A 14,421-nucleotide genomic window follows, 5' to 3' on the forward strand; every position below is an offset into this window, starting at 1 on the left:
TGTGGTTGTATGGAATGCTGATGTTTCTGTTCTAAGCCTCTGAGTCTGCCAAACCATTGGTCCCTGTGGTGGGCAGGAAGAGAGTGAAGTTTGCCTATTGCTAAGGCTGTTTGTATTTGTAGTTTATAATTATTCACCTCTTTGGATACTTGGGAGCTTTTTTTTTTCTTCCTTTTTTCAGTTCTGCAATAAAAGTCTAATATCTGTCGATTATCAATTAATGTGGAATGCTAACATTGAATCTGTAGGAAAGTGTGGGCCCCACATTAGTGTACTTGTGTGACAGCCTGAGTTGTACTTAGATTTAATTAAGTCATTGATTAGGATCAGCTTTCCTATTAGGATTGGTTTTAATCCTATTCTATCTTATCTAGGATTAGTTTTTAATTATCTTATCTTGCCATGTAAGCATTAAAGTTCTTTTACAATTAGGAAACTATGTATATAAATTCAAAGGGTGGGGCAGCTGTTTTAACACAACCAACCACTCTCTTCTCCTAAAACCCTTCCACGAGTTCTTCTTCTCCATCTCTCTTCTTCTCTTTTCTTCTCTTCTCTTTTAATTTTCTTTTATTTACTATTCAAATCTGTAGTCTTGTACGACTACTTGGTATCAGAGCTTGGATTAGGGAATCTAGTGTGAGTTTGATCCAGCCGATTACATGAGAGTTTCCTAGGGCTGGAAGAATAGAGAAAGCTCTCTTCGGCTGATTCTTAGAGGTTATCTACAGCAACAGTCCAAAGATTGGATTGTATCCTTGATAACTAGGAAGAATCAGAGGAAGAGAAAAGGATCAAGATCAACCCTTAATCAGTACTGGAGGTGGCGATCAGAATTTCAAAGGATTTCTGTTTGATCAGTGCTAGAGGTTGCAGTCAGAATTTCAGAAGATTTCTGGTTCAAGATCAGAGCGTTTCAGAATTTTCTGGTAAGTTTTTCAATCTTTCTTAAGATCGGGAGTAAGAATACCTTGATAAGAGGTACGAAAAAAACTCCAGAAGATTTCTGTAGTTCTTGTAAGGGTTTAAGAGAAAACCCTCAAGTTTCAGGGTTGTTATTGCTTCAGGACTTGTCTCCCTCGACTTCTTTGCTCTCTGGAAGAGTTGTTTCAGCAGGGTTGTTACAACAGAACTGTTATTTCTTGCCTATTAGTCTCAATAGGCCGACTGTAACAGATTTTTTTTTTTTTAATTACTGCTATTACCTGCTGCAAACCCAGTAGGCCGATTGGTACAATAATTAGGAAGTCTTTTTACTGATTATTAATGGAGTTTAAAAGCCAAGGGGAGGGTGTTTTTGGGACTGGTTCAATTAGCATGTCTAAAAACACCTTCCAGATTACAACTGTAAAGTTTGATGGTTCAAACTACTTAGAGTGGTCCCAATCAGCCATGATGGCCATTGGGGGGAGAGGAAAGCTGAACTACTTGTTGGGGGATGTGAAGGAACCAACTAAGGAGGATCCCACTTATGCTAGGTGGATTCAGGAAAATTAGTTGGTGATGACATGGCTGTGCAACTCCATGCAGCCACACATCGGCCGAAATTACTTATGGGCAAAAACAACTAAAGAAATATGGGATGTTGTGAAAGATACCTACTCTCAGCCCCTTAATGTTGCTAGGGCTTATGAGCTGAAATTGGAAGTTAGAAATCTCAGACAAGGAGAGAAACAGGTCTCGATTTATTTTTCAACCCTAAAATCTCTGTGGCATGAAATTGACCATCTTGAGACTATAGAATGGGAAAGTCAAAGAGATGCACAGACACAAAAGACAAGTTGAAACTAACAGAGTATTTGAGTTCCTAGTTGGTCTAAATTTTGAGTATGATATTATAAGACAGTAGCTGTTAACAAGAGAGGGTGTGATTCTATCTCAAGCCTATTCCCTAGTGCACAGTGAGGAGACTAGGAGAAAGGTTATGTTGTAGCAACAGCCTTTCGAATCTGCCCTGGCAGCAGTTAAACCCAAGTCTGGGGGAGATAAGGAAAAGGATATGAAGAAATAGGCTAAGAAAGACCTAGTGTGTGAACATTGCAAGAAACCTAAACACACTAAAGACACTTGTTGGAAGTTATATCCATATCTGGTTCCAACAAAACTCAGAAACAAAAAGGGGAATGCTAATATGGCTGTTAACATTGATAGTGCAGCCTCAACAACCTCAAGAGGCACTTCTCTAGACACCCTAGCTGCTGTCCGAGTTGCTCTGACACAATTGGAAAGTGAAGTTAGTAACTCAATCTCATCTCCTCAGCCACCATCAGCTCCTTCAACCTCATCCTTTGCTCAATCAGGTAATCGGGCCTCAGCTTATCATGCTTCAGCTCCAGGTAATACATAACATTATTGGATAATAGATTCAGGAGCATCTGATCATATGACTGGCTTGCCATCACTTTTCTCTACCTATCATTTATCTTCTGGTAAAGACAAATTGTCCATTACTGATGGATCCCTTGTTCCTATTTCTGGCAAAGGAGACATCAAGTTGTCTGATGCCATTTCTCTATCCTCTATCTTGCATGTTCCTAAGCTTAATACTAACTTGCTCTCAGTTAGTAGCATTACAAAAAAACAGAATTGTTCAGTAACTTTTTTTTCCGGATCGATGTGTTTTTCAGGATCTGGAGACGAGGAAGGTGATTGGGACTGACCGTGAGACAAATGGAATCTACCTACTTGGAGGAAATGCTCATTAGGAAGATAGTGAAACTAAGAAATCCTTTGTTTCTCAGTCTGTTGATCAGGTGATGCTTTGGCATAATAGGCTGGGTCATTTATCCTTTCAGGCCTTGAAGAGTTTGTTTCTTAGTTTATTTGAATATATTTAGATGTCTAGTTTGAAGTGTGAAAGTTGTGAGCTTGCAAAACATTATAGGACAACTTATTCATTAAGTAATAGCAGAAGCAATATTCCTTTTGAAATTGTGCATATTGATATTTGGGGACCCTATCATACTTTAGCCATGGGAGGGTACAAATATTTCCTGTTATTTGTCGATGATTATACTCGGTTTTCTTGGGTTTATCTTATGCGTTTTTGAGATGAGGTTCCTGCATTAACCCGGATCTTTCATCAAATGATTTTAACCCAATTTGGGGTTAAAATTAAAAATTTTAGATTCGGTAATGCAAAAGAATATTTTGCAAACCCATTAGCCTTCTACATGCTTGAACATGGGATTATCCAACAGAGTACCTGCCCACATACACCACAACAGAATGGGGTTGCTGAAAGAAAGAATAGACACATATTAGAGGTAGCTAGAGGCATTATGTTTACCTCAAATGTGCCTATACGTTTTTGGGGGGATGCTGTTCTTACAGCAGTTTATCTCATCAATCGGATTCCCTCACGGGTTCTTGATATGAATTCCTTTTACCCTTTTATACCTTGATAAAGAATTGTTTACCATTCCACTCAAAACCTTTGGGTGCACTTGCTTCATTCAAATCCTTGGCCCCCATCACTCCAAACTTGATCCTAAGGCCTCTAAATGTATTTTCCTCGGTTATGCCCAAACTCAAAAGGGATATTGTTGTTATGAACCCACTTTTGGAAAAAGATTTGTTTCAATGGATGTCACCTTCTTTGAGGATAAACCCTATTATCCAAGGGTTTCTCCTCAGAGGAAGAATAGTGAGGCTAGGAGCAGCTCATCAGAAGTTCCTTTTCCAATCCCATTAAGTGAAGAAGGGTGTAATGGGGAAGGTTGTCAAAGGTGCAGGGATGTGAGAGTCTATCACAAACGATGGAGATAGGTTGATTTCGGACATCAGTAATGCAAGCCAATCATAGTCTCCTCTGCAGATCCAGATCCAGGTACCACAAATACTATAGATGTGAGACATCTCAACATGGAGCCTTCACCTTCATTAGATGATCTTGATCTTCCCATAGTAGTTCGTAAGGGCAAGCGTCGTTGTACCACATCCACAACTCACAACATTTCTCAATTCTTGTCCTATGATCATTTGTCTCCCTCCTATAAGTTTTTTCTTGCATCCATTGCTGATATTCCCATTCCCAGAACAATATAGGAAGTACTAGAATGGAAAAATGCAATAAAAGCAGAAATGGATGCCCTCATCAGAAACAATACTTGGGAGATAGTTGATCAGCCTAAAGGTAAGAAACCGATTGGATGTAGATAGGTATTCACTGTGAAACATAATGCTGATGGTTTTGTTGAAAGGTATAAGGCCCGGTTAGTTGCAAAAGGATTTACTTAGACATATGGTATTGACTACTTAGAAACTTTTGCACCAGTAGCAAAGATGACCACTATCAGAGTCCTATTATCTCTTGCAGCTAGTTACTCTTGGCCGTTGTATCAAATGGATGTGAAAAACGCCTTTCTCAATAGAGACTTGCAGGAAGAAGTTTACATGCAGTTGCCTCATGGATTTTATGGTATGGAGATAGAAAAAAAGGTTTTTCGGTTGAACAAAGCTTTATATGGACTAAAACAGTCCCCAGAGCTTGGTTTGACAGATTCAGACGAGCCCTTGATAGGTTCGGATATGTGCAGGCCCAGTCAGACCACACCTTGTTTATTAAGAGAGTGGATTCTTCCGTAACTTTGCTTGCTGTGTATGTGGACGATATTGGAGTAACAGGGAGTGATACTGGTGAAATTGAGTCTCTTAAGCAACTTCTTCATCAAGAGTTTGAGATGAAAGATCTGGGGGGACTACGATACTTCTTGGGCATTGAGGTAGCTAGATCCAAGCATGGGATTTTTGTCTCTCAACGAAAGTATGTCCTTGATCTGCTAGAAGAAACAGGAAAGTTGAGAGTTAAGCCTGCGGACACACCTATTGAACAAAACCACAGGATTAGTGTAGAGGGTGGAGAGCCTCTTGAAGATAAAGCTATGTTCCAACGGGTAGTTGGAAAACTTCTCTATCTTTGCCTCACACGACCTGACATCGGTTATGCAGTCAGTGTAGTAAGTCAGTATGTGCACTCTCCCAGAACTACTCATTTCCTTGCAGTTGAGAGGATATTAGCATATTTGAAGAGGTCTCCATGCAGAGGCATTTTGTTCAAGAAAAATGACCACATGAAGATAGAAGTCTACACAGATGTTGATTGGGTTGGGTGTGTTGATGATCGAAGATCTACCTCTGGATATTGTGCCTTTGTAGGGGGTAATCTGGTCTTCTAGAAGAGTAAGAAACAAAGCGTTGTCTCTCGTTCCAGTGCTGAAGCTGAATATAGGTCCATGGTAAATGGTGTGGCTGAGAATATAGGTCCATGGTACTTGAGGAATTGGGTATTGCTTATGAGAAACCCCTAATGTTGTATTGTGATAACCAGGCTGCCATTAATATAGCCCATAATCCAGTACAACATGATAGAACTAAGCATATTGAAGTGGACCGGCATTTTATTAGAGAAAGGGTTACATCTCAAGAAGTATGCCTCCCCTACATCACCTTCGACATGCAACTTGCAGACCTTCTCACCAAGGCTGTTTCAAGAAAGAAGTTAGAAGAAGACCTATGCAAGTTGGAAATGACAAACATCTACTCCCAACTTGAGGGGGAGCGTAGGAAAGTGTGGGCCCCACATTAGTGTACTCGTGTGACAGTCTGAGTTGTACTTAGATTTAATTAAGTCATTGATTAGGATCAGCTTTCCTAGCAGGATTAGTTTTAATCCTATTCTATCTTATCTAGGATTAGTTTTTAATTATCTTATCTTGCCATGTAAGCATTAAAGTTCTTTTACAATTAGGAAACTATGTATATAAATTCAAAGGGTGGGGCGACTGTTTTAACACAACCAACCACTCTCTTCTCCTAAAACCCTTCCATGAGTTCCTCTTCTCCATCTCTCTTCTTCTCTTTTCTTTTCTTCTCTTCTAATTTTCTTTTATTTACTGTTCAAATCTGTAGTCTTGTATGACTACTGAATCATTGGCTTTGAAATGATAGATGGCAAAGAGGTTATTGCAAATTGCAAACAACGAAGGACTTCAAGTTAATGAGGTACGTGCCTGACTGAAATTTCTAAATTATGTCTTTGTTTTCTGTTTTGTTTCAAAGAATCTTGATGGATGCTGACAATTTGTACATTTTCTATTTTGATGTTTACATTACACTAGAATCATTCTAGGGAACTTAATGATTTATTTGCTCATTATCTATAAATATTGAGAATATAAGTTGCTTTCCTTTCAGATTGCACTTGAAGAACTTGCAGAGAGAGTTAATGGAGATATGCGAATGGCACTAAATCAGTTGCAGTATATGAGCCTCTCAATGTCTGTTATCAAATATGATGACATAAGAAACCGTCTTCTTAACAGTGCAAAGGATGAAGACATTTCACCCTTTACTGCTGTTGATAAGTATGCTGTTTTATGCTTTATACTTCCTCTCATCCTCTGCAAGACTTCCCTGTTTTGAATATTTTTTTGCTATTTATTGCTTTTTTTTATTGAGGGTGGGGAGGCGTGGAGATTGTTGCATATGGATATTGATAACTGCTTGCTGTTTTTCATTTATGAAAACTTTCGTTTTCTTTTGATTATTTATTCAATAATGTTCTCAATCTTGTATTGATTGTGTTTCTTGTGTTTCTACTTTCTAGCATGTGGATGGCTTTAATGTACATGAGATGATGTACATTAAAGCCATTACTCAATGCTGGCTTTATTGTTAGGGGTCAATGTTGATCCCAACTATCCTGGGACTTGGGAGGAGTAGACTGGATATGGTCCTAACCATTGGGCTTTGGCATTTTTAGCATAAAGTGGCCACTCTCAGACTCGAACTTGCATTTTCATGCTTGCAGCTTGAGATTTTAGCATTACACCAGGTAATGTCTATTTTAAGACTAAGGCAACCTATAGGGACACTTAAGGACTATAAACCACTCGAATAACCCATAACTAATCATTCTATTAAAACTAATTTATTGTAAAGACACCAGAAATTACTAGAAATAGTAAATCATGATTTTACTTGGTGGTGTACATGGGTAGAATTCAGTAAATCTACCCTAGATTTGAATCCAATCCTGTTGATATTCCATCTAGAATCAGATATCTGTTGTATTTTGATCAGATTTGGATATTATATGTCATTGATAAATCAAACTAAAAAGTTACCAAAATATTATATTTTATTAATAGAATGGATTGAAAATAACTTTCATAAAACCTAACTTATGAGTCTTTAATGGAAATATGATATGTAAACCAGCTTTATCAATGAAAATATGTTAATTTTATATAGAAATATGCATATACATATTAATATTATGGGACATGGATGTTATTGGATTGAATTGGGATGGATCCAGATCTGTTCCAGTTATAAACAGATCTGATTTTATGAGATTCAAATGTGGTTTAATCAAATTATATTTTGAACTCAAATTCATATAACTGTGTATCATTGACATGCTTAATTTTACTATACATAGTAATTATGGGAATTGCTATGAATAGTAAGACCAAAAGTTACTAAAAATAATAATTTTGATTTTTTACTTAAGAATAATAAATTTCTAGAAAACTGAAACTTACCGTAATTTCTATCACATGAATGAACTAAAAATACCAAAATGTGCATAGCAAAAAAATGTAAAAAAATTCCATTGGTTCAAGAATACGGAGAATCTTGATTGTTTCTTCTAGGGATTTTTCTCTCCTTTTGTGCTTGGATTATTACCCCTTTGACCTACAGTGCAAAGGTAGTCATTGTGAAAGATCTGTCATTCTTATTATCAGTCCATGATTGCATCCTTAAGAATGGTTCTCTTTGTTCTCTAAGTTTCTTTGCAACTATTGGTAATAATGACAGTAACGTGAACTGGTGCTTATTATCTTTGTAAGAGAAGTGAAGAAGCTATTGCTCAAACAATGGTATAGCTGACCAATTGAGCAAAGGTCTTGTGTGGTAATAGTTTGAACTTTGGAGTTTAGTGCTCAGTTGTTGGGCTTTTGTTATTGGGGTTTGGATTTTTTTTTTTTTTGTTTTTTAGGATGTGTTGGATACGAGTTTGTTTGCAGAGTTCAGAGAGTAGAATTGCAAATTTGTTTGGTTATTTGGGAGTCTGGCTGGTTGTTTTCAGTCTTTTTTTTTTCGATTGGAGAATCTGCATGTTTTAAGTTTGTATTTTGGGTGGGATGTAGAGGTTTTGGAGTTTGGTTTGTGGTCAAAAAGCTCCTCCCACAAATCCTTCCTTTCTCTATAACTGTAAGGCCTGTAGGTATTAACTATCAAGTCAATACCCATGTAAATCCATCCTCTACATTCTTAAACTTCAGATAAATTCAGAACCAGCCAATTAATTCTATGGATTCCACAGGCTCATTTCTCCACATAGTGACGGCCCCTGAGGTACAACAGTGCTGTGGTCCAGCTGATACCTCTAGAGCTCCACACATTTCTTATCCACCTACTGTCCATATCTGTAAGTTTAGTTTCCTTGCAAGCACACTATATCTAGTCTCTCCCTTTTTTAAAGTCCTTTATTACCCTTTTCTTGTGCTACCCAAACCTTTGACATTCCAACTAACAATCTTCATGAAAACTAAGTAAAAAACCAACCCAAGCCAGATTTGGAACTCCCAATTTTGACCCCTTTCTTCTCTCCCCCCTACCACTAAATTCTAGGTTGTCCTCCACATCTGATTTTAACCTCTCCACCTCCGACATCTTTTTCTTCCTTTTTTTAATTCCCCTTCCTTCCTTGAGTAGACTTTGACATTCCCCACCTCCTTCAAATTCAACCCCATCTTCCCAGTCACTTCAGCTATTTCTTGTTCAGTTATAACTTCATTTTCATTAACAGTTTCTGTATACCCTTCCTTTCACTTAAGCTCCTCTAAAAAACCACAAATCGATTTCCAAATCCTTAAATTCCCTCCTCCCTCCTCCCCCTTCCATCTAACCCCATTCTCTCACTCACTTAAAGGATAACAGGCAATTGTTTGGGCTGCTCAGTATCTATAATAGGTGCAAAAAGGTCATTAGTAGAAAAAATCTGAAAGACACGTGTACCTGGAGACCCTGAGGTTGCTGAGCTGTTAGAACTGCTTCTGGAAATGTGAAATGAAGTGTTCCTGGAAACCCTGAGTTTGGCTTGTAAAAATCAGAAATGGGGTAAAATGAATGAAGGAGGAAAAGGCCTTCATTTCTTCATTTTAAATGGTAACATTACCAGGAACTTCAGCATTTGCATTTGATGGAGAACCCCTCACAGCCATAAGTTCTTAATATTGGCCTAGAGAATGGTCATAGCAGGGTAAATATGTTCTTTGCACCTTCCATGTGTTTCCAATCTTAGAGAGAAGTAATACCATGGTTAATGCCTTGGGGTAAGGGAAGAGATAAATAATAATGGATTATTTTGGGGACTGTCCCCCAGGGTGATCCATTGGCATAATCAATCACACGAATGGGATGAGTAGCAGATGATAGCCTATACTTTGTTGTGCTTGGCACAACTTCATTCTTTGTTCATTATCCTTTCATTATATTTAATAATATTTCTATCTGCTATGGATCAGAAAAGGGGGGAAGGGATGGATTTTATCATTTAGCAGTTTTAACTATTTAGTGTATTACAATCAATACTCAGGTGGAGGGGTTACATACGATTTTGCTGGTTTGGTGGATTATTTACCTAATATTTTCCTAAATTTTTTCATTTATTTCTTCATTGCTTAGTTCCTTTTGTTTTTTGTTCACAAGGTAAATGAATATGAACTTGGAAGTATCCTTTCTTAAGAAGCTAGGAATGGTGCTTTTCTTCTTCATTTTGTATACCTTTATACATTCTTTAATTCTGTCATGGTCCTCATTGCTTTGTCCAAGAGGTGGTTAGTAACAGTTGAAGTAAGATAAATGTGCATAGGTGCTTTATGTATTTCATCTTAATTTGTTTTGATCCTGGTTGGTGTATAACAAGGTTGAGTGTAGGAAAGTGTTAGGTCTATTTGTGATGTTTCTGAACTACTTATAATTTTATTCTTGTATTTCTCATGATTGCAGGCTATTTGGTTTTAATGGGGGGAAGTTGAGAATGGATGAGAGAATTGACTTGAGCATGAGCGATCCTGATCTAGTCCCTCTTATTATTCAGGTTTCTCTTCAGGCCTAGGAACTTGTATTTTGTATACTTGCTATTTCAGTTTTGTTGCTTTTGCTTACTAACATACAATGCCAAAAATTGCTGATGGAGAAGGTGCAACAATTAATTTACAGAGTAAAACAACAAAACTAATTAAAGGCCCATTTGATTCCCCATAATAGGTGACTGGAATCGGAATTGGAATGCCCATTCCGATTCCAACTGTTTGTTTGGACAGAATGGAGTTCTGGTTCCTATTCTTGGTGGAATGGGATTCCATCATATGGGGAGTGGCTATTCTAGGCTCCCCCCTTGGGAATGGGATTCCCATTCTAGAGTGCTGTTAAATCATTTGTTTCTCTTCCCACTGAATAGTGCTGTTATATCAATTTGATTGGGTCTAATTCCCCCAAAATGAGAGCTTTTTCTTGGGAGGTCTTTTATTGGAAAAATAAACGCTTAGGATATGATGTGGAGAAGAAGGGCCTTGGTGCTGCCTCTCGCCTCACGTTTGTGTCTTCTGTTTAGAGAACAGGAATTCGACCCCTCCTGCATATTTACTTTTAGTATTTGGAGTTGTTTCTTTACTTTGTTTGGCTGCAGATGGAGTCCCCCTTGGGTGCTAGTAGAAATCTTTAGCCCAAGCTCCTATGATCCACCAAACAGAAGAGGTTGTCCCCCCCCCCCCCAAAAAAAAAAAATAAAATAAAATAAAATAAATAAATAAATAAAACAGAGGAAAGAAGATTCTATGGGGATGCACGATGGGTTACCACCCGATGGTGCATTTGGTTGGAGAGATATAATAGACTTTTCAATGATAAACATAATGCTCTTTGAAATCTTCAAAGACTATTTTTCAGATGTTATCCTTAGAAATTGGCAGCAAATTACAACCTCTTCATTCTCAAAGATGAACCAGAGGTGCATTTGGGATAGTCTGCAACATAACTGGATCAAATTGAATTTGGATGGGTGTAGTAGAGCAACCTGGGTCCCTCTAATATTGGGGGAGTGTTGAGAAGTGAAAAATGGTCTATTCTTGGAATACATTCAGTCCCATTAGGAGTGGGAGGCTCAATCACAGAAGAGATGATAACAATTCTAACTGGATTAAGACTGGCTAAACAAGCCAACTTCAGGAATATATTAATAGAATGTGACTCCAAGGTGGCCATAGATTGGTTGAAAGGTGATAAGACAGGGTATGATGATTCAGATGTGTCCTCAGAGAGATTCAGCTTTTAATGTCAGAAATGAACTGCTCAATAGTGTAGACTCCTAGATCTGCAAATGTCTTGGCTGATGGTCTAGCCAAGCTTTGGGGGTAATAGGACCAATCTGTTCTTGGGGCTGGTTATCTGCACAATGTATATTGATTGTAATGCTCTCTACATTTTATTTAATGAAATCTTCGTTCAGTTGCTGATAAAATATAATAATATTGGTGATGATGTTGATGATTTCAGATAATTGTCCTAACCCATTTTCTCATGGGCAGAATGAACATTGCTTTTCCATTATCGTGCTTTTATTAAAATTTGTTTGAGGACTGACTACTCTTCCATGTCTTCCATTAGCAGAGGACTTGTTTACCCACAAGTATTTGTCACTTTCTTGTGTAATTAGATATTTTTTTTTGACTAAGCTTCTCACTGAAATGAGATTAAATATTGGGAATGACATTTATTTAAGTGCCAATTTTTGAACAATGGATGTGGCCTTAAACAGAACGGAATGGAAAAACAGGATTCATGTAGCCAACCCTGTATATTTGGGATAAAGCTTGGATGATGGTGATGAGATCATAATTGCCTGGAGTATAGCATTTTTTTCTTCCATGATTTGTGATTCTAATAAGTTTGTTAATAATGCACAGACAAAATTATGAGATAACTTCACTTGTTTTGCTGTATTTGAACAGACTTCATGTTGAGTGCTTATTGTAGACCATGTTTAATATCTAGATATGTTTTTTACTTTCATAGCTCCATGTTTTACCACCAAAAATGGGATGAAGCCTTCAATAATGAATTTGTGCATTGTATGACTCTAAGAAGAAAGAAGGAAAACTTTAAAACTTGAGTACTGTCTTGATAGAAAAATAATATAGAAATAGCTAGCCACTTAAACTATTTGGGGTTTCCTATTTTTACTATGTTTCAGGAAAATTACATCAATTATGTACCTAGCTTTGCTGGTAAGGATGATAACGGGATCAAAAGAATGAACTTACTTGCACGTGCTGCAGAGTCTATTGCAGATGGCGATATAATCAATGTTCAAATTAGAAGATATCGACAGTGGCAACTATCCCAAACTAGCTCGTTTGCATCTTGCATAATCCCGTATGTTCACTGTGTTCCACATTGAATGATGTTATTCTTTGTGTGTGTGTGCATGTGTGTGTGTGTGTTTTCTTTTAAATTCATCTCATATATTTGATTTGGTTTATTTTAATTAGTGCTGCTTTGCTGCATGGGAGAAGAGAGACCCTTGAACAGGTAATGGATGCCTTATGTCTTGTAAGATTTTAAAACTATATTTACTATCAGGTGAAAGATGTTCATCCTTGAGCAATTTGTATGCCTTAGTGACAAGTAGTTGATCCAATACCAATATTTTCTACTTGTTCTCTGCTTCCATTTAACAGGTTGAAATGCTAATTGGAAATTTATATTACCACTTCAAAGAGATTTCTGTTTATAGCTTGTGATTGTTGCATAACATTTTTATCTAGCCTTTTTGGAGTAACTTGAATTTAGTATATCAGGTTGCTTATTGAATAATTTGAGGAAGAACTCTAATGACCCAGGAAACTACCAAGTGACATTGTGGTTGGCTGCTCAAAAGGGGTGTTCGGCCTTAAGTGGTTCATATCACTTGATGAAGACTTCCAAAAATTTTGAGATAGGGTCAATGTGAACCACAAAAGTTCACAAGTGGTTATCTGGCTGATCATTGGGATTGGCCACATCATTTGTTAACATGTCAAAAGCTGGGCAAATTGTTCAGAGAATGAAGATGCTAGGTTGGGATTTGGTTGAATATGTTTCTCCACTGCTTCTTAGATTGAATACTCATTTGTGATTTATTATATGCAACTTTGTTGCACTGTACTCTAATATCTGATGTGTATATAAAGGGGAAAATTTGAGTCTTTTATATTGGGGAATCAAATTCAGGAATTTTTGTCTTCATGGGCAAAAAACTGAGATACTGAATGAGGTTGAAATTGGGTAAGTTCTGTTGAGTTGAAGGTGCCTTCCTCAGTTCCTCTGAACAGTAGATTGCAAAGATTACATGGTAACTCTGTAACTGAATTCTGTATTAAGGCCAACTATACCAATTGGTTTCCCCTATTTTACCATATATATATATATATTTCTGAATGAAGCCTGGATATTTCATTTTATTGACCCTTTTGGCTACGGCACATTCTTTTTGGTTGTCTATCTCTATAGGCTAAAGTTGATTCCAATTCATGAAGTTCTCTGCTATGTTATGAAGTGTTTTCATTCTCCACTCCATAACAAAATGTTTCAGTTGACATCACGCTTGCAAAAAATCTGAAAATAAACTAAAAGAAATGAGGAGCAAGGAGTTTAGAAGAAGAAAGAAGAGAATGGAAGAAAGAAGAGAGCTAATCGATCCTCTCGTCAGTCTCCTAAAGCAATTTTATTAGATCTAATTGTAATTTAGATACAATTACAAGGATTCCCTTGGTAGGATGGATAGCTCAATAAAGATAATAAAAATGCAAAACAAGGCTCATAATTAAGGCCCACTAACAAAACACAAATACCACTAAAATAAAAGAAAAGATCTAACACCCATCCGGTTTTGACCCAGTATCTCTACACTCCCCCTCAAGTTGAGCTTAGATGCCTATCATGCCCAGCTTGCTTACATAGTGTTGCAGCTTTGCCATTGAAACACCTTTAGTTAGAACATCTAACAGCTCTTCCTTTGAGGCAATGAAAGGAAGACAAACTTCTCCTGATGCCACTTTCTCTCGTGTGAAATGTCTGTCTACCTCAATACACTTTGTTCAGTCATGCTGTTGCTTGTGAGCAATGTTAATAGCAACCTGATTATCACAATATAACACTAGAGGCTTATCATAAGCAATGCTCATCTCCTCTATAAGTGACCTGAATCATAACAACTTTGAAACCCCATGGGCCATAGCCCTATATTCCGCATCTGCTATAGATCTATCTACCCCACATTGCTTCTTCCCCAAGAGATAATATTCCCTGCTACCATGGCACTATAACTAGTTGGAGATGTTTTGTCATCTATACTACCAGCTCATTAAC

The 14,421-nt window shown here is 37.4% G+C and overlaps 1 protein-coding gene across 4 annotated transcripts in view; it reads left to right on the forward strand.

Annotated features, from left to right (window-relative positions):
* The window catches only part of RFC1 (replication factor C1), a 65,223-nt gene that overhangs the window by 14,231 nt on the left and 36,571 nt on the right, over positions 1 to 14,421 (forward strand). For all 4 annotated transcript variants that reach the window (XR_016077191.1, XR_016077192.1, XM_010249706.3 and 1 more), the window contains exons 13-17: positions 5,950 to 6,003; positions 6,196 to 6,365; positions 10,021 to 10,111; positions 12,266 to 12,447; positions 12,564 to 12,603. Coding sequence is in view for 2 of the 4 variants with exons in the window: in XM_010249706.3 (XP_010248008.1) it covers positions 5,950 to 6,003; positions 6,196 to 6,365; positions 10,021 to 10,111; positions 12,266 to 12,447; positions 12,564 to 12,603 (537 nt within the window). In the remaining 2 variants the exon portion in view is untranslated. The remainder of the gene's footprint in view (positions 1 to 5,949; positions 6,004 to 6,195; positions 6,366 to 10,020; positions 10,112 to 12,265; positions 12,448 to 12,563; positions 12,604 to 14,421) is intronic.

This window comes from Nelumbo nucifera, chromosome 6, assembly GCF_055504915.1.
Source record: "Nelumbo nucifera cultivar China Antique chromosome 6, China Antique-T2T, whole genome shotgun sequence".
Classification (NCBI taxonomy): Eukaryota; Viridiplantae; Streptophyta; class Magnoliopsida; order Proteales; family Nelumbonaceae; genus Nelumbo; species Nelumbo nucifera.